The sequence below is a fragment of the Taudactylus pleione genome, unplaced genomic scaffold (assembly GCF_031769625.1).
Source record: "Taudactylus pleione unplaced genomic scaffold, aTauple2 ptg000345l, whole genome shotgun sequence".
NCBI lineage: Eukaryota > Metazoa > Chordata > Amphibia > Anura > Myobatrachidae > Taudactylus > Taudactylus pleione.
In genome coordinates, this window is record NW_028284746.1 from 561,950 (window position 1) to 583,745 (window position 21,796).

The 21,796-nt window shown below is 41.4% G+C and overlaps 1 protein-coding gene across 1 annotated transcript in view; it reads left to right on the forward strand.

Annotated features, from left to right (window-relative positions):
- Nucleotides 1-21,796, forward strand: part of LOC148508770 (interleukin-6 receptor subunit beta-like) — a 48,869-nt gene that overhangs the window by 14,731 nt on the left and 12,342 nt on the right. Inside the window, exons 2-10 of the mRNA XM_088444017.1 lie at nt 1,131-1,257; nt 3,408-3,565; nt 4,240-4,358; nt 15,322-15,457; nt 16,869-16,948; nt 17,989-18,196; nt 19,275-19,436; nt 20,442-20,561; nt 21,377-21,529. Of these exons, the coding sequence (XP_088300143.1) occupies nt 1,131-1,257; nt 3,408-3,565; nt 4,240-4,358; nt 15,322-15,457; nt 16,869-16,948; nt 17,989-18,196; nt 19,275-19,436; nt 20,442-20,561; nt 21,377-21,529 (1,263 nt within the window). The remainder of the gene's footprint in view (nt 1-1,130; nt 1,258-3,407; nt 3,566-4,239; nt 4,359-15,321; nt 15,458-16,868; nt 16,949-17,988; nt 18,197-19,274; nt 19,437-20,441; nt 20,562-21,376; nt 21,530-21,796) is intronic.

Here is a 21,796-nt window from a genome sequence, read left to right on the forward strand (position 1 = left end):
GAGCAGCTCAGAGTAACACAGAAACATGGACATATCCATGAGAAACGTGCATGTTTCTTTGTGTACATATAAAAACACTTTTAAAAAATATTTTAAAAAAGACATGCGCCCCCTCCCCAGAAGCATAACCAGCCCCGGGCTCTGTACAGCCTGTGCTGGTTCTAAAAATAGAGGCCAAAATACGTAGGGGGCCCTTGTATATTAAGTACCAGCACAGAGCTTTTCTGATCTTGGCCGGTGGGTGCCGGGTTGATAGTGTAAATGTGTTGTGTAAAATAGAAGTGTTAATATTGTTTTTTACTGAACTACAGGTCCTAGCAAGCCTCCCCCGCATGCTGGTACTTGGAGAACTGCAAGTACCAGTAGTGCAGAGTTGAACGCCGCATGTTGATCTTAATTGCTTGCGCATTGCCTTTACAAGAAAAAATGCATGTACTGTATGCTGAGTTGTAGTCATCTCTGTGGTTGGAGCACTTTTATCCATATACTTGGTTTCATAGCTGCCTGGCAAAATGATCAATGTGCATGTGCACCAGCCCTATCCTTGGTTTAAAAGTTCCGTCTGAAAATAGGCTTAAGCTGGCCACACACTAAACCAACTTACATCCAACCAGCCAACTAGTTGATTGGTTGGAATGAAAACTTGGTAAGGAATAAAAGCAAATGACAATCAGCAATTTGCTCCCAAATGCCAGAGAATGGACAAAAACTGTTGTTTGAACAAATTGTTTAGATCAAACATTTAACAAATTTGTCTGAACAACCATTTTCATCTGTTTTCTGGCATTTAGGAGCAAATTGCTGATCATCAGTTACTCCCATACGTTACCAGATTTTCATTCCAACCAATCAACTAGTTGGATGAAAGCTGGTCTAATGTGTGGCCAGCTTTACACAGCAGGTTACGATGGGGGAGGGGGAAACTGATTTGTTTTATAAATAAATACAAATTATATATATATATATATATATATATATATATATAAATTAGTGTTATATCTAAAAGACAGCTCTAAAAACTGGCTGCCATGGTGTTCCTCAAAAATAGGATATATATTGCAGAAAATAGGATTGTTCATATAAGTTTCGAAATAACACTTACACGTGGACATGTCTCCTTATATATGTAGATTGGCATGATATCTTTTGTAAGTCAGTTTTCAATAAACATGGAGACTTACTACACGTAAATTGCTCTTGGCTGCCTTACCGGTCTTCATCACTGAACAGAACTGAGTACAAGCTACATCTGATGTGGTAAGTATATAACTAGTTTACATTATGTGAACTTTTTCAAACTCTACCAGTGCGAGATGGACATTTAGAGGCCTATCTGTTAATAGTCAACTCTGGTGTGCAAAAAAGGTAATTTTCTCCACTTATCTTGGCAGTAGAAAAAAAATTTTTGTCACTCTGTAACACAATTTTACTGTTGTGGCAACTATCCAGAATGTTAAGAGAGACAGTGATGGAACTTCAACCTGGTCTCCAGACACAACCCCCACTTCCCCCAAAATCCCCCTCCCCAAGAGCTAGGAAGGTGAGTTCAGAGTGGGATGGGGACTTGCACAGTTCATACAGAATGGCGCCCTTCTCTGGCAGCTGCAGGCCAATGCTTCTGTTGCTTTCAGTAGCTACGCCACTGAAGGAAGACTAGTGAGCATGTGTAGGAGGCCTGGCCCATGTGTGGAACTGTTGGCTCAGATCATACTTGCCCACTCTCCCCGAATGTCCGGGGCACTCCTGAATTTGAGGCAGAGTCTCCGGCCCTCAGGAAAGCAGACAAGTCTGCATCCCGGTGCTTTCCGGGTAATTTGGGTGGAGAAAGGGACTTGATGACATGTCTCGCTATAAATCATGTCATCGCAGTCCACCCCCAGCGACAGTTAGTCAAAAATCACCTTAAAACATTGTGTGGGCAGGGCCGTGATGAGGTGATCTCCCTCTCCCAGGGGGAGATGTACTAAGCATTTGAGAGAGATAAAGTACCAACCAATCAGTTCCTGTCATTTTACAGGCTGTGTTTGAAAAATGGCAGTTAGGAGCTGATTGGTTGGTACTTTATCTCTCTCCATGGCTTAGTACAGCTCCCCCTATAGCGGTCAATGATGGCTAGTATAGCTAAGATTTGAGCTTTCACTTGCACGTCTATTGTAAAAATAATTTAAATGTATAACAATTAGGGATGTGCAGGCTCGGATTAGTTAGGATTTTCCCACCAAAGTCAGATTTTTTTCCACCAAAAATCGGGTCTTAGAAAGAGGCAAAACGTCATCTTTCATGGACAAACATCATCATTCTTGGACAAAAGTCCATGAAAGATTATGTTTGTCCATGAAAGATGACTTTTTGCCTCTTTCTGAGACACGATTTTTGTCGGGAAAAATCCGAACTAATCCGAGCCTGCACATCCCTAATAACAATATAGCTAACATTTCTTCCTACTGCTCACCTATTCATTTTATAGACCTGCACCGAATTTCTTCATTTGCACTCCTATTTCAAATCTAAATCTCTGCACATTTTAAAGCTCACCCACCTGATTCAGCTCCTTCATGTTCATGGGTTACCATCAGCAGTAAGCCCATTAGTATATAGGTCAAAAGGAACTACCGCCCTTTTGCAGTGAAAATGCAAATGGACTCTAGTATTTCAGCGTGTTATTTACCAAAATATTGTAGATATTATATCTCCTATGTATATAGCATTACTTACTAACAAGAATTAGGAAGACATACTGTATATTCAGTGGTGGCTCCTACATCATCCTCCAGGGGGAACTGCAAGCCTGTGGTTGTGCAGAAAATACAATCTGGCTTCTAGGGACTGCATTGGTTGCAAACCCTAGAAGCCAGGCAAGGCTGGCGAATTAGCAGGGGAGTGGCTTCCCATTGGAAGCACTCTCTGCTAATCACAGTTTGGACTGGCAGACCCAGGGGAAGAAACAACCTTTCCCTGAGACCTGTCAGATGTGTGACTATCAGAAAGCAATTCCAGTGACATGACAAAGCCAGTGTAGTGCATTGACCCCCCTGGGGGTGGCTGCAAATTTCCGATCATGTGCGGAATCTTGATGCTGTCCTTGATTGCGGCTTGACACTTAAGCATTGGATTTCAGCCATCAAAATCAAATCCTCATTCTTTCATCCGAGGAACATAGCCAGAATGCCTCATAAGATCTACAGATCGTACACTCACACTTGGACTACTGCAATGTCCCCTACCTGGGTCTCCCAAAAAAATAATTGCACTGTTTACATTTGGTACAAAATGCAGCAGCCAGGATTTATCTAACCAGATCTGTTTCTGTCACATGGTTTAGATACCTGATGGAAAAAGCATAAATTTGAATCATATTGACACAACCTAAATAAATGCAAATTCATATTTTGTTTTATATTTTGAAGGCCTAAATATGATTGTGAAGAAAGGAAAACAATAAATACATATATGCGGCTTATCAATGACTGTTTGGAGACAGATACATTAACAACCATTTGGGTATCACATGAGGTTTCTGAGCAATTGTGTGTGAAAACAAGTAATTTCTATATTTTACCTGAAGGTTAGTTGTTCAGTGTCATTGTAAAGGGATTCATTTTGTTGTCTGCAGATCTCTCTTCATGATCGGTCTACTGTACATAATAGTTTTATAAAAAGGTGTCACAATACTGGGGCACCCACAGGTTATTTACCCTGGTCAACTGGTAGAGTCATCCTGAGGTTACCTGGAAAGATATATATTTCCAGTAAATCCACACTCACATCTAAATCCATAAAATGCTGGGGTAACAATCTTAGTGTTTGAGCACGGCGGCTTCAATCTAAATACATACAGAATAAGATGCACTCACCATACTTGCAGAGTAGTAAAAGCGGGACTTTAATCATAAAGTAGCTATCACATTTTAGTCCTACACTATATATAGTCACTGTATGGTAACTTTTATATACATATCTCTGCAAGGGACTGTGATACACTAATACATTTCTCTTCTTTTTGGATAAACTTGTATTTAAAATTTAGTGGATGAATTACCAAAACCAAAATGTATATTTTTTTCAACATACTGTGTCAGATTTCCCAGTATAGTACTGATTTTCTGGCCAAAGCAGAATGGTCTTTTAATTTGGGGGCTTGGTCATGGCAACAGTGATCCTGTATCATAAGGGTGGTTTTGGGGAATGGTCTGAGTTCATTGGGAAAAGAAACATTTTACATACACCTTTTTATTCTAGAGAAATGTGACCCTCCAAATATCCAGCATGCAGTTCAGTCATCCGGTGTCTTAAAGTTTCAACTGGATGACATCGGACAAGTGAGATATCGCCAGATTAACTCAACTCAGTGGCACACTGTAAGTAAATACTGATGTACAGACCTGACAACTGCCAAGGAAGCAGAGTGGGCAACCTCTTATCCCCCAACTGCACCTTTCGCATTATCCCACCTGAGCCCTCCCTTTCTTTCTCCACCTTTGAGGTCCACTTTATCTGTCTCTTCTATCCAATTCATCGCCGTGTTGCAGTCATCTACCGTCCCCCAGGCTCCCCCACCCAATTCCTCAACAGGTTTGCTGCCTGGCTGCCCCACTTCCTCTATGCTAACCTCCCCTCTATAATCTTTGGTGACTTTAAAATCTCTATTGATATTACGAATCTTGCATCCACTGATTCTTGCCCTCCCCTCCTCCTTTGGTCTTTCTCAATGGACCTCCGCCGCTACCCACTGTCTCGGCCACTGCCTTGACCTTGTCTTCACCCATCTGTGTGCTCTCTCTGACTTCTCCAACTCTCCCTTCCCCTTCTCCTTCATTCTCTCAACTCCTCCCATCACCCAAAGCCACCATCACCAGGCGCAATCTTAAGACTCTTGACCCTGCTGCCCTGTCTTCCTCACTTGACACTCTCCTCTCTGCTCTATCAACCATGGCCTGCCCCAACCAGGCGGCCTCCTTCTACAACATCACTCTCACTTCTGCACTTGACTCCATTGCCCCCAGCTCCTCTGTCCCCCTCTGTCAGTCCAAACCTCAACCCTGGCACTCCAAACCGACCCAGTTTCTCCAAAAATGCTCATGCACCACCGAGCGCCTCTGGAAGAGATCTCACTTTCTGACAGACTTCCTTCACTTCAAGTTTGTCCTCTCTTCCTACAGCTCGGTCCTCTCCCTCATCATGCAATCCTTCTTCCAGTCGCTCATCTCCTCTCAGTCCTCCAATCCCCGCCACCTCTTTGGTACTTTCAACACTCCTACACCCTCCCATCCACCCCTCCCATCCTCCCTCACTGCATTTGACTTTGGCTCCTTCTTCTCTTCTAAAATTGAGGCAATCCGTCACATTATATCCTCCAATCTCCCTGATGCAACACCATCTCCCCCACCATCCGCACCTCCTGGCCACCTCACCTTGTGCTTCAGCCCCACCATGGGTGACAAGGTCCACTCCTGCATCTTATCCTCTCCCCCCTCCACCTGCCCCCTTCTCACCTTCTACGCTCCCTCTCCACCACTGCCTGCTCCCACCTTGCTCATCTTTTCAACTTATCTCTCTCCACCGGCATCTTTCCCTCATCATTCAAACATGCTCTTGTCACACTTATTCTTAAAAACCCAACCTCGAGCCGTCATCACCCACCAACCCCATTTCTCTTCTCCCTTTCGCCTCCAAACTAATTGAGCGGCTTGTCTACAGCCGCCTCACCAGCTATCTCTCTGACAACTTCATCCTTTCCAGTCTGGTTTTCGCCCACATCACTCCACTGAAACTGCCCTGGCCAAAGTCACCAATGACCTGCTTACAGCCAAATCCAGGGGCCACTTCCCCCTGCTTATCCTCCTGGACCTCTCTGCAGCATTCGACACTGTGTTAGAATATGTATGGAGAATTGTGTTGCTAATTGTTACTTGTGCTCTGTTTATATTTTGGTTACTGTATTGTAATGTAATTTATGTGTACCCTGTACTATATATACGGCGCTGTGGATCACTTGTGGCGCCCTATAACTAAAATGTAATAATAATAATAATGTACACAACAAGAAATAACATTCCTCCTGCTTCTATTGATACAATGTTATGTGATTGTGGGAGAAATGTACTTTGCCTTGGATACAGATAAAGTGGAGAGAGATAAATACCAACCAATCGGAATCGGTATGAAATACCCGTGTCTCAATAGCCGCCGGTACAAATACTGTCATCGGCATCCCGATAACTGAAGATCCTGACAGGGGTGGTAAGTATACCATCCCTCCCACTCTCCCTCCCTAACCCTCCCTTAGTGGTGTCTAACCCTAACCCCCCCCTTCCCGCACCCTAGGCCTAACCCTCCCGGAGGGGGTGCCTAACCCTATACCACCCCCGGTGGTGCCTAACCCTCCCTCCCCGTACCCTAACCCTCCCTGGGGGGTGCCTGACCCTAAGTACCACCCCCACATGGGCTATCACCTAAGCTATCCCCGCTTTCCTTCGCTCAGGATGCTGGCTGATGGGATTTCGGTGTGGGGCTAAAGATAGGCGTTGGGTTTTCGACGCCTATCTTTGATTGCCAGGTCGGGCTATCACTGTCAGCATCCCGGCCGCCGGTAATCTGACTACATCCCAACCAATCAATTCACATCTGTCATGTTACAGGCTGTGTTTGAAAAATGACAGTAAGGAGCTTATTGGTTGGTACTTTATCTCTCGTCAAGGCTTAGTACATTTCTCCAAATGACACCTACTACAGATGAGCGATGCTTATTGAACCACTAGACATCTTAGGCTTAGTACATCTTCCCCTCCTTATGTAAATGATAGGAAATTGCAGGAAAGATATGGGATTAGTCATACTATTAGTATATGTTACCTAATATGAAAGCATGCATTTGACCACAGTACAAAGCCCCTACTGCATTATCCAGCGGTAAGTATCCCATATGTGATGCCCCTTACCGCTGGGAGGACTTTGCTTGTGGATCTCCTGGCCAGGAAAATTATGTTTGTGGTCCAAGGATCTCAGATAAGCTCCTTTTCATATATGACAAAGTTTAGGTAAAGAACAAAAACTAAGGAAAGACAAATATGTCTACGTGGGCGCACTCTTGTGACAAAATATATTAAAATAGATAGGAATTAATTAAAACTTAACTTTTAATTAAATTAATTAGTTAGAAAAAAAGAAAAGAAGATCTCTTCACTACAAAGTATCACACTTATTTATAGGTCGATGTATAGATACAATGATCAGAAATTTAAAGAAACAAATATTAAATCGAGGTGATACAAAATAATTATTATGTTTCCTGCATAAGAGGCCTAGGATATGGGAAGCAAAGACTGGTATACAATATATAGGATATACCTATTATAATTAGCCCATGCTAGAGGGCATAATGCAGGATATTCATGAATCGACGTATAGATAAAATAGTCAGAAATTTAAAGATACGGATATTAAATCAAGGTGATACACAATAATTATTATGTTTCCTGTATAAAAAAGCCTAAGACATAGAAAGCAAAAAATGGTATACAATATGTAGGATATACCTATTATAATTAGCCTATGCTTAAAGGCATAATACAGGAAGAAATGGCGAAAATAAATGCTTAAATTAGAAGGATCTCTGAGGTCCTGTTTCTATGATTAAAGTCCACAGTGGACACAGGGACACCACACACAACAAACATCAGATACAATTGACATAAAATGACTCAATTCAATACGAATAATATGTAGAGTATCAGTCAGTGTGATCGCTGCCAATTCCAATCACATTTGGGTTCTCCCAGTATTAATAATTCAGACACAAATCAATGTAATAATTACATATTATTAACAGGGTGCAAACCAATACGGGCTTGACCTCAAAGCACGGGGGTCTGAGACCTGAATATATAAGTATAATACCGGGAGTCACGTGATTAGAGGAAAACATTAAAGTCTGAGGTGAGAGAAACGCTCTGAGTCTCTTCTACTGTTCCCAGTCAATCAAACTGGGAATGAGAGAGTGACAATGGCGTAGCCTCAGATGAAACAACAGAAAGGCACTTCTGCTTTCTGAGATGTAGCTGCGTCTGAGCCCTGATACCAGCTAAGCATTGCAGGGGGAGTCACATGCTAAGGACTCAGATGAGAGAGCACATCTGAGCGATAGTGAAGGTACCTGTGTTAGAAACGGTTGACCAGGTGATCAAGCCTTCCCGGCGAAACGCGTGTCCTGTGACAACATTCAGCTTTAGGATCTCACACACACTGCAATCCAGCACAACCGTTTCTAACACAGGTACTTTCACTATCGCTCAGATGCGCTCTCTCATCTGAGTCCTTAGCATGTGACTCCCCCTGCAATGCCCAGCTGGTATCAGGGCTCAGACGCAGCTACATCTCAGAAAGCAGAAGTGCCTTTCTGTTGTTTCATCTGAGGCTACGCCATTGTCACTCTCTCATTCCCAGTTTGATTGACTGGGAACAGTAGAAGAGACTCAGAGCGTTTCTCTCACCTCAGACTTTACTGTTTTCCTCTAATCACGTGACTCCCGGTATTATACTTATATATTCAGGTCTCAGACCCCCGTGCTTTGAGGTCAAGCCCGTATTGGTTTGCACCCTGTTAATAATATGTAATTATTATATTGATTTGTGTCTGAATTATTAATACTGGGAGAACCCAAATGTGATTGGAATTGGCAGCGATCACACTGACTGATACTCTACATATTATTCGTATTGAATTGAGTCATTTTATGTCAATTGTATCTGATGTTTGTTGTGTGTGGTGTCCCTGTGTCCACTGTGGACTTTAATCATAGAAACAGGACCTCAGAGATCCTTCTAATTTAAGCATTTATTTTCGCCATTTCTTCCTGTATTATGCCTTTAAGCATAGGCTAATTATAATAGGTATATCCTACATATTATATTGTATACCATTTTTTGCTTTCTATGTCTTAGGCTTTTTTATACAGGAAACATAATAATTATTGTGTATCACCTTGATTTAATATCCGTATCTTTAAATTTCTGACTATTTTATCTATACGTCGATTCATGAATATCCTGCATTATGCCCTCTAGCATGGGCTAATTATAATAGGTATATCCTATATATTGTATACCAGTCTTTGCTTCCCATATCCTAGGCCTCTTATGCAGGAAACATAATAATTATTTTGTATCACCTCGATTTAATATTTGTTTCTTTAAATTTCTGATCATTGTATCTATACGTCGATCTATAAATAAGTGTGATACTTTGTAGTGAAGAGATCTTCTTTTCTTTTTTTCTAACTAATTTCATTAAAAGTTAAGTTTTAATTAATTCCTATCTATTTTAATATATTTTGTCACAAGAGTGCGCCCACATAGACATATTTGTCTTTCCTTAGTTTTTGTTCTTTACCTAAACTTTGTCATATATGTATTGCACAAATTTTTGTGGGTGCACCACCAACCTAGTGTCATCCAAGAATTATTCTATGTGATAGACCAATATGTTGGTACATATTATCTTATTACAAAAAAAACTAAAAATTTCTTCCAAAATTGTATTACTTGTGCGGACTCTCTCTCCTTTTTCTCCTAAGCTCCTTTTCATCTTTGCTCATGTATGGGCATTTCATTATGTGATTGCTAGAAGAAAAAAATATTTTTTATACAATAACACACTATTTTATTTAACCCTTTGAGGTACATGAGATACTCTAATACATTCTCACCCCTAATTGCATATTTTTTACATTGTTTTCTATGGTCCATTCATACCTATAGTCCATTCATTTCAATGGAGTTGTACGCTGTCTGTAGAAATTCCATTAAAATGGATGGGTTTTATTGATTTTTCATTATTACCTAATGGTGAAGATGACCTAGTCTTTTATCAAAATGTTTCTTGTCTGTCTGAAGTATGCTGGAGGTATGGCTGGTCCCCTGGGATACTGTAGCACATATTGTGGACTTGCATAACAAAAATAATCTTTCTGGAGACAGGTGGTTACAATTGAGGTGCTTGAGGGTTAATGAGTATTGTTAATGCTCCGATCTCTTCCAAAAAAAAATGTTTTCTGAGGCATTTTTGAATAATGTGTCAAAGGCATTAAGTGGAAGTCTCCTGCCCCTCCTTTAACCTGGGTTAATTTTGCAGTCTTGACATTTCGATGGAGGATATTACATTGGCTGCATTAGGCAGAAATGCTGATTTAACTTCCACATGGTTTAGCTGGCTGGAATGCAAGGAGTCATAGTCATATAAGAGATGCGTCATTGAGCTGTGCTGGTGGAATCCTTGTTTCTCTTACTGTCCATGACATTTATTTGCTCTCCCCGAAGCACATGGGGTCCACTCCCCTAATATACCTCCCACCCTTTTTTAAATAATTTTAGTTTTTTTGGATATTGTCATGAAAGAATGCAAAAAAATTATGAGATTGTAATGTCATCTATTATTATGTTAATGGAGCATACACACGGTCAGATTTGTCAGATGAACGATTTGAACGATTTGACCAAAGTTTTGAACGATTTAAACGATTTGAACAATTTTTGACTGCATTAAAATGAATAGAATCATCCAAGTCTGACTGCAAACACATCAGATGTCAGATATCGTTATCTGACAAACGGGAACGCGCATCGTTCATCGTCCAGGCATGTCAGATATGTCAGATTTTCCTTCAGATATGAACGACTGAACGATTTTTAAATTTTTATCGTTCAGATCTGAAGAAAAAATCTGACCGTGTGTATGCACCATTAGATGCTGTACTTTTTCTTATTTGGTTAGTAAAAACAGTTTACACTAAAGTGAATGGGCTTTAGAAGTGAATGGACCGTAGACATCAATAGAGCTGCACAGCACTGAGGAATGCTTTTCCCACCACATCAACAAAGATTAAGTAAATCTCTACAGATGTGTCATCAAAACAGGGATTGTCAAGGACTGGCAGCTCACCATCAGCCAATCACATGGCAGGTAGCATGGAAAACTGCTTTGGAACGACGGAGCCTCCAAAGGGAGTTGCGGTCAATAGAGTTAACTCATATTCTGCATTGTTCCAAGACAAACAGTTTGTGTCATCTATTAACAAACCTCTTAAAGTACCAACCAATCAGCTCCTAACTGTCATTTTACAAACACAGGGGCAGATGTATTAAGCCATAGAAAGTGATAGTGGAGAGTGATAAACAATCAACCACTCAGCTCCTAACTGTCATGTTACAGGCTGTGTTTGAAAAATGACAGTTGGGTGCTGATTGGTTGGTCGTTTATCACTCTCCACTTTATCACTTTTCCAGAGCTTAGTACATCTGCCCCACAGCCTGTAAAATGTAAGTTAGAAGCTGATTGGTTAGTACTTTATCTCTCACTATTTTATCTCTCTTTCTAAAGCCACATTCACACTAGACATATGAACGATAACGATAGCGTTCAATATCGTCCAGTATGTATGCAAGACATCCTTAACGATGCGTGCTCCAGTGGATCGTTAACGATGTCTTTCATCACCTGTACTTGCAGGGCAACCTGACGATATCGTCAGGTTCTGCAAGTACGGGGATAAGGGAGGGTTCCGGCACTGAATGATATTGTTAACAATATCATTCAGTATGTATGCTCAATGTCATTAATGACATTGAGCCCGGCAGTGCAGGGGAAGCACTTAACGATATCGCTCATGGAGCATATCGTTAAGTGTGTATGAGCCTTTAGCTTTGATAAATACCCCCATGAGAGAGAGAATGATGAGAGAAATATCTACAAATTATTTCACCAGAACATTTGGGAATTGGTCCAAGGTATCTGTTATTCTAGCTGATATGGCTGAGGAGAAGAGGCCAGAAATTGGTTTTAGGATTTACTTCAAATAAATGCTTAATAATGTATTGGAATGTAAAACTGACAAGTGAAAACCCTGAGGTGGACAGGGAACATTTGTTGAAAGACATGTACATAATTTGAAAGCTTGTAGATCTCTCCACTGTGGGTGGTTACAAACCAGGCAAGCTTGGGATAATACATCATTTGTCCTATCCTAAAGGGGATTCAGTGAATGAGGGAACAGTATAACTTGGTGCTTAGGAGCTCATTCAGACCCGCTCGCTAGATGCGTTCGCTCGCAGCATATGCAAATCCAGCGCACGCCCAGCAAGGCAGGAGATCGCATAGCAAGGCATTAGCACACCCACTATGTCTTGGCGTGCGATCACTTAGTATATGCAGACGCCCACCAGCCCTTCTTAAGATGCCACTTGTGCACGTCATCTGCTGGAAGTGCATGAAAACATTGGCACATCGAGCACCATCGGATGCAATCGCAGCGCTTAAGGTTGCCTATACCCTGCCAGAGAAATGGGTATGACCTAGTCGCACAGGAGTTATAAGATATTGTATATATACTTCAAATTCCCCACAATATCTGTTATTATAATCTAAGAGAGGGGGTGCTACCACGGACATATTAATAGAAGTATCCAAAATTAGAGAGAAAAAAACTGAAATGTCCAGAAGGTGGTGCACTCAAAATACATTATATTAAAACATAACTTTTATTATAATTCAAATAATATCAAAAATAGTGAAAATTTAGTTAAAAATGTAAAGAAAGTGAAAAAGTGTGAAATACGTGTTTTAAAACTGATACAGCGTCCTTGCCGTACTCCCAAATATTATCTTGCGAAATTGACAGCTAGACAGAAAAGGAATCATTAATATTGATAATATTAATAATAAATGTTCATTTATCCTGTATGGTTCCTAATAGCTAATGATAGGAATCTGTTAATTCAGTATACAGGAACTTGCCACTGATTATATCATAAACTGGTCAGTTGATTATTTATAAATGATCCTCCCAAAAGGATTAATATCCTGATAGTGGGTATTTATTATCTGTTTAACCACACCAGATATATTAAAAATGTATATTCACCATTAGAGCAACAGCATTTTGGGAGAACTACCTAATAATAAACCACAGACAACACTGTGTAAAAAGTAGATATACTCCTGATAGGATGGGGTTTTGGATTCACTGAATGGTAATCAATCTGTCTAACTAAATATAATGAGAGACTGAGTATAATAAGAAATTGAGTATAATATTATCTCTCCACTATATACACAGACAGAAGATCATCATACACAGTGAAAGAGATCCTATATGTGTCTTCCCACTAGATCTTTCATACCTACCTTCTAAGCTGTACTTTTCAGTAAAACCATATATTATATATCTTCCTGTGTAGGAGTGAGGAATGACACGTGGAATTATTAAACAGATAATAAATACCCACTATCTGGATATTAATCCTTTTGGGAGGATCATTTATAAATAATCAACTGACCAGTTTATGATATAATCAGTGGCAAGTTCCTGTATATTGAATTAACAGATTCCTATCATTAGCTATTAGGAACCATACAGGATAAATGAACATTTATTATTAATATTATCAATATTATTGATTCCATTTCTGTCTAGCTGTCAATTTCGCAAGTTAATATTTGGGAGTACGGCAAGGACGCTGTATCACTTTTAAAACACGTATTTCACACTTTTTCACTTTCTTTACATTTTTAACTCAATTTTCGCTATTTTTGATATTATTTGAATTATAATAAAAGTTATGTTTTAATATAATGTATTTTGAGTGCACCACCTTCCGGTCATTTCAGTTTTTTTCTCTCTAATTTTGGATGCCTATACCCTGCCGCAAGCACTGCGATCACTTCAGAGTGAAATCCCACCAAGTGCCGTGTTTTATGACGCTGCCTTTTAATTATACATGCCTCCGAAACGGCGTTGAAACACTCAGGCACGCCTGCGTTCGCACCTCCACTCCCCCGTTTCCAGTGGACTGCCCCTGTCACCACCCACAAACGGCTTCTCCTGTCTCTCATTCTGCTGGGCTGTCTATGCGCAATGAGCGAGCGCATTCTGATCTTTCGCAGTGGTTTGCACACGCGCATTGCACTTGCATACGCATGCGCAGATTGCAGCTATCGGTCAGCTACGAGCATTCGCATCCTAGCGAGCGGGTCTGAATTAGCTCCTTCGCACCATACACCTTATTTTACCCGACCATTTGGAGGTTGGACGAGAGGGCTTTGTTTGCATGGACCCCTGTTCCCAATGCATCCAGAGTTGAGGTTTGTGTGGAAATAAAATGTATTGTGACAAATTCCTCCCCATGATGTGTTTGGTATCATATGTCTGTATTGAGACTGTTATCTCCGTTTGTTAGTGTTTTTTGGACGGTTTTCCCTTTATGCAGACAAGCAAGTCACCAATGTGGTATTGATGTGCTCAATCGATAAGATGACAGAATTAATTGGGGTGAACGTAGCGCAGGATACATTAGAACAGTCAAATTCAACTATGAATTTCCTGTGATTGACTCCATAAAAATGGAATACAAGCTGCTTAATTATTGGCATTAAAGGTGACACACAGAGCATGTACCCAGCAGTTACTGCTGAGAGCGCCGAACACAGATAATTCCCATGGGAAGGATTTTTAGTTGCAGGATGGTGAATAAAAACAACAGTGGTTGTGCCCACATCATTTTATAAGGGTGGAGGATGGATTTGAGGATATTGGAAGAGCTCCTGGAATCTATAATGGAAGGTCATTGTGACAGACAGAGGTAGTGGATAACAGGGAACTACACTTGTCTACAGACGTAGCTGGTGCAGTTGCTTTGGGACCCCATGTCAGTTGGTAATTTTTCTGATGACCCAAACAGGTGGTTCCTAATTGAATGTATTACCTGAGAGAGAGGATCTTCCCTTGAAATGCATAGCTTGGAGGCATTAGGTGCTCCAAGGTATCGTATGAGGCACTTGGTGAGGCTTAATATGATGCTGGGGAACAGCTTCAAGCTCACAAGTGTATATCCACCAACTTAGTTGTAATTAATCCACGTACTAAAACTCCACTGATAAATTTTTAGCTGCTCTTTTGTCTTAATCCAGCGCCATCCATTGTTATCGGAGCCGGACATTACCCACTCATTGTGGCATGGGGTTTTCTAAGAGTCCGTCGTAACTGATGTTCAGCTCTTCAGTTCAGCTTTGACGTCAATTAATTAAAAGGGTGGACAGGCAGTTCTCTCTGTGCTAGTGGGAATATATAACATATTACATAGCTGCAGTTAGTGGCCGTAATAACAGACTGGACCCTCTGAGTTAGAGCAACAAAATGTTTGAGGGAAAAGTAGTGCACAATGCAATAGATATCAATTGAAGGTGACTGGTTACTAAAAATATGGTCATCCTGCATGATAATTACATTTGATGATCTAGAAAATGAATCTACCATTTCTACCATACTGTAGATCAATGTAACAAACATGTCAGCCACTGTGTCACTGCCAGAAACATTGGTGCCAACATCATACGTAGTCCAGCAAAGATGTTTACGTGAATTTTGCTTTCACTGCCGATGGGAAGGAGAAACAAATATATCTCATGGTGAGTTCCTCTACTAATCCTATTAATTTTACATCAGCGCCCTGTTCCACCTACGGGATGTAGTTTATATGCCGGCGGATGGGATGCTGGCAGTTGAAATACTGATGCCGGAATCCTGCCGCCCCTCACAATGCTGACGCCGATATCCCAAAGGGGATCAGGATACCGGTGTCGGCATTGCGACCGCTGGAATCCCGAACTAAGGATCCGGGGAAGTTTAAGCGTGTTAGATGGGGATGGGGGGGATGGTTAGGTTTAGGAACCCCAGAGGGTTAAATAGGGTTAGGCACCCCCTGGGGATGGTTAGGTTTACGCTGTGGGGAGGGGTCGGTTAGGGTTAGGCATCCCCCCTGGGAGGGTTAGATTTAGGGTGCGGGAAGGGGGGGGGGTTAGGGTTAGGCACCACTAAGGGAGGGTTAGGGTTAGGGGGGAGTGGGGAGGAATAGGGTACTTACCAGCCCCCGTCGGGATCTTCAATAGTGGGGTTCCCGGGGTCGGGATTTGAAGTGGTGGTACCCAACCCCCACCTAAAATAGTTGACTGATCTGATCTCCTTTTCTTCATGTTAATTCCTGCAGACACACAAATATGAATGAGAGGAGACAGATTTCAGGTATATACATTTATCAGGTGCCTTCTTTGCCAATAACACAACATTCACTTCACTATGTGGGGTAAATTTACTAAAGTGAGAATTTTTAGAAGTGAGATGTTGCCCATAGCAACCAATCAGATGCTACTTAACATTTAACTAGCACCTTCTAGAAGATAATAGCTAGCATCTGATTGGTTGATATGGGCAACATCTCACCTTAGTAAATATACCCTGTGAATCTAAAACTCAACGTTTTACCTATAGTCCAGCATGTATGTCTATGAGCCCAATGACCTCATGCTTCTCTGTTCTGTACAACTGGGTCTTCACAGCGTCCTGTCTGAACTAGGCCGAACATAAAAACAGCATAGGCCATGTGACTGCTAGCCCATAGCTGGATGTAACACTCTGTAGTTTGGCCTTATATAGTGAGCATGATACAAAACTAAATGTTAGGTTTGTGTTGAGTTCTTTAAGATATAAATGTGACTCTAGCTAACCATACTATGGAGAAAAAGCCATAAAGAATATATTGAGAGGGTGTGCTAATTTGCAGGTAATGTTTTACTCTTATTGATATTGTATTTTAGTCAAGGGCCAAATATTTGTAGCCTGATTTTATGCAGACGAGCATCAAATAGTGGAAGGAGACGTTCCAATGCCTACAGCGGACAGATAAACGCACTATTCCTCCACATTGTTTCCAGTCTATAATGGCAGCAGCAGTTATCCAGAGAAGTTCTTATTTTAGACAACAGTGTTGTGCTTTGTGAAAAGGAATGGTAACGTATTTCCAAATTTATTAATTTATTGCAGAATTAACCGGAGCACCCGATATTTTTGTTACCAATAAGAAATTATCTCCTGGCAAGCAGCGTGTTACTATTGAGTGGAAGGTATTTACATTGTATTTCATGTAACATTCATAGAGAAAAGAGTGGGTACTGTTCTGAGGTTCAACAAGTTTACAGTGAAACTGGTGTTTTTGCCAAAAAGTGTTATTACAAAAAAATGTTAAGGTTCCTTCTAAGAGTAAAGAGAAACACAACTTTCACACCATATCTACTGACATTCCCAGTTACACCCAGACTGGTGGTGAGTGCAAGGCAGCTCACAATTCTCCTCTACCCCTCTACCACACTCTCCACATGCACTGAGGCCCTGAATAATGGCGGCTTTTTTTGGGGGCGGGAGCCGGCCTCCTGGCCGCTCGCCAAGCTGTGGGTGACCACCCACAGCTTTTGCGGGTGGACAGGCGATGGTCGCGACCATCGCAACCATTGGGCTTGTGACGAGACCCTTGCGGTAGGGTCTTGTCTGCCGCTAGCCCCAGTGAGCTTCCGGCTCTAATAGAGCCGGAAGCTCACTACTGACATAACTCCTGATGTCAGCAGGGCCGCCCCCAAACGGCAGGCGTTCCTTCGGGAACGCCTCCGTTTGGCCAGCCACCTCCCCCCCCCCCCCCCCCCCCCGACCCGCCTACCAAACGAGGCGAGCTGTCGATCAACATCGACAACTGCCCCTTTTGGATGCAAGCGCCGGAGCGAGTGATTTCCCGCTCGCTCCGGGGCTCGCGCATGCGCACTGCCCGGCTATCGACCCGTTTGCGAGCGCTAAGCACTAACTTCATCATGAAAATCATTCTGTGATTGAAACGTTGAAGTAAAGAAGGTTCTCTGTAACCTGCTATTGTATCTTGAGGAGTGCAGCTACCACTGTTGTTTGCTTTACATATATATATATATATATATATATATATATATATATATATATATACTCAATTCATGAGAATATCTGTAATTGTTTCAGTAACAACTTGTAGACTATAATCAGTGCTTTGCTTAGAGTCCCCTAGAAAAGTATGTAAGCCAGGCAATGTGAGTTTATACAGTAGCTCATTTCTGATGACTTATTTTTGCTCTTGTTGATCCTGCAGTATATCAAACATGACTATGTGGATGGATACTTGGTAACAATTCAGAGACTGCCAAATAGCTGCAATTACAATATCACCCTAAGGACAACAGACACTATGTTACATATAAATCTCTCTGTGGCTTTCTTCAATGTCTTTCTAAGTGCTTACAACAGAGCAGGGAGCTCTGCCTTAGTAAGCACTGTGGTTCATCCTCCAACTATGGCAGGTGATAAATCACATGTAGTATTATTAATTAGTTTTATTATTCTTCATGTCATTATTATTATTATTCATTTATTATTATTATTATTATTATTATTTGCAACATTTGATTAATAGACATAACAGACCACTTACCTTTTATACATTGGGATTAAAAAATCTACTTACATAAAAAGAAGGTGGGTTGTACCTTGTTATGATTTCATATCTTTTGTGTTATATCCTCCATTATCAGACTATGGCACAGATTCCTAAACTCCGCCATTACAGACCAGGGTTTAAGGATATCCAGGCTTGAGTCCAGATGGTTAAATCAAATTGACTGAGGTACTAATTAAGTAACCTGTGCTCAAGCATGGATGTCCTTAAAACATGTACTGTAATGCCAGAGTTTGGGTAACTATGGACTATGGGGTCTATTTATTAAGCCTAAAACCACACCATGTAGCCGTACACTTTACTGTAGGCAATTTTGAGTACAGTTCCTGTTCAACAAGTGTCTACTACAGGAATTACCAGAGATACCTTCTGTGTTAGGTGAAGTCATGCTCCCTACTGCACTCCCTATCATTCTTAATGTGCACTGCCGCCTGGGTGAAGCATAGCTTTTCCGAGCTTGGCCCCATAGCTAATGCCAACTTCAGATGGCATTATCTGCTGTAGTCTATGGGCTAAATTTTTGCTGTAGAGGTATCTTTGGGTCCCTCTCTGGCAGCTGTACTGTGTGTATACATGGCCTGGTGATCACTCATAAATAGCAGCTTCCAGCAGGGAACCTAGGAAGTGAAGTCTTTCAACACTGAAGTAAGCTGGCGACTTTAGACTACACAGTAGGGGAAGCTCTTTAGTTGGGATAACCTCTCTTCAGGTGTGTGGCGCTGGCAGATAAACTTGGATGAGTAGCTCTGAGAAATCGTGGCTAACCAGTGCAAGTTTGTGATTGGTTCATAAACCCAGTAAATAATAAATAGGCTCCTTAATACAACCGTAGACCCACATTTGCACCATATTATACATATTAGTGGATTGTTAAATACCAATATAGATGTTTTATGTTTTATTTTTATTTTGTATTCCTGCAGAATTACCTGGAAAGATATTTGCTACACATAACAACAGCATCATTTTTCTGACCTGGAGCCCTTTATTTGAATATGATTTTGTTGTAATCAATTGGGGCACTAGCTACTCAGAAATGGAGTCAAAGACCATTATGTACAAAATTGACAACTATTCAATTCCAGGTAGCTTTTCTTTTATCCGGTTGTGCTGTTTAGCGGTCTGTCTACATTCACAGTTGATCAGGGTGCTGCACAGTTTAGGCAGCTTGTTTTCCAGTCTCACAGTACATACACCTTCAGGTAATCCAGCCAGGGAATTTAAGGCAAGATAACAATTACAATTAATAGATACAGGAAACAGGGGGGTTACTTACTGAATATTTCCATAGGTACTTGATAACCTTTTATATACACAAAGTCAGAGCCGCGAGGCACCATCCTGTCGCCCATTGGCCCCAACATGGCTATCTCCACCTCACATAGGGGGAGATTTATCAATCTTTCAAGAGATAAAGTTTCCTATAGCAACCAATCAGCTTCTGTAATTTATAGACTGTGCTAGATAAATGAGAGCTATTAGCTGATTGGTTGTTATGGGTAACTTCTCTATTTTATTTCTCCCTGCAAAATCTGACAGCATAACAAGCACAGAGAGGCAGAAGGGTCATTCCCGCCTTCCTGCACTCACTGTAGCTCAGAAACAGAAGGGGAATAGGGACGTGAGAGGAGGTGTGCCTCCTTTCTTGCCCATATTCCTGTCACATTGAAATGAATGGCCCTTGATGGGTGGAGTTACAATGTCCTTAATAAAATAAAATGTATATACGTTAGTGGGCACTAGGAAAATTCTTATGGTCAAAAAATCCTGTTATAGACTATTTTCATCCTAAGAGCTTAATGATTTATTGAATATGTGCTTTTCTATCATACCAAACTCCTCCTTGGAACATTGGCCAAATTCTGGGCACACCTACAATTGGAAATCTTGCTTTTCCTATCCATATTTCTACCTCCCACTGACTGGCTGGACAGTTCCATGCCGCCCCCTCCACCTCCCCCCACCCCCGACATGGCTGCAGAGATGCCGTCCTCTAACTTTAGTATCTTACAAATTAATTATTATAGTATGAACAATGTAGGTCTGTCCGATACTTTCATTGCTCTGGTTTATCTTTTGGGAACATCCAGGGCCATTTCAAAGGATGAAGCGTTACATGATAATGTTATACATATATGACTTGTGCCAATGTCAGGATTCCAGAAATGAAACAACCTTTGGAGTCACATCTATTTATCCAGAAGAAGGAGGTATGTGTGCTGATTACTGTATTGCCAGATATGAAGGGGAGCTCTTGCCATAGTAAGTGGAATAAATAATGGCCTGCAGTGTACAAGAGAGGAAATTATTGAAACAACAGAGAAAATTACTTTTCTTGGGTCCAGAAAGATGATGAGCGGAATTCCTTCCCCTTTCCCCATGTAACACTTCTCACCTGTCCACTATAAAGCAGCCACACATCATGCAGGGAGAGAGAAGGAGACCACTGCTGTGTCTCCCTTCTAGGGCTAGGGAGAGAGCCTCTTCTGACACACAAAACTAAAACCAAGCTGTATAAAGAAGTCTCAACTGCTTGTGCATTCTGGGCCTGATACAGAGACAGACGCAATGGTGACTTTTACGCAGATTGAGTGAATGTTTGCTTGTGCACATGCGCGAATGCTGTGATCCACCGCACAGAGGACCCAGCTGCAAAGTGAGTGACAAGTAGTCAGCATTTCGGGTTGGTAACTGGTTAGAAAAAACGCAGGCGTATCTGACCATTTAAACTCTGTTCCATGGGCACTGGAACTGCCGAGTCTGCGGCTGGTCAGACTTGCTGCATATGCTGCATGGCTGCCTGCTGTGCTCTGATAGTACTGATGTTTACGCTGTTGCATGTTGCCGTGGGACGGATATGAGAAGGTAGCAGTGGGCGTCCCTATGCTTGGCTGTGCTTTGGAAACATTAGCATATTTTAACAGTTGCATTTGCATTACTGTCCGTCTCTTATTCAGTCCCTCTATTACCCAGGTAGCACAAACACTTAATGTACTGTTCTGAATGTACTGACATTTCTTTGCAGTTCCTAGGACAGGTCCCGATAATATCACTGTAAGAAATGTGACAAAGACTTACGCTGTTATTGAGTGGGGAGATATTCCGGACGAGGACCGCTTGGGGTTTTTATTGGGCTACAGGATATATTGCACAGATATCTCAAGAAACACCACTCTAGGTAAGATTACATAATGCATTGTTCATAACAAATTCCCATATTTCATATTTAGGATAAAGAGATTTGTATTGACACTTTGCATGAAGACTACAAGATAAATGCTTCAACGGGCCTGACAGCAACACGCATTGCAAGCCTGCTTAAAGGTGTCTGGTATATGAGGCATGTAAACCCATTTTTGGACATTAATATATGTAATTAATAGAGATGTGCGCGGTTGGTTTTCCGTAAACCGAACCCACCCGAATATTGCATATCCAATTGTCT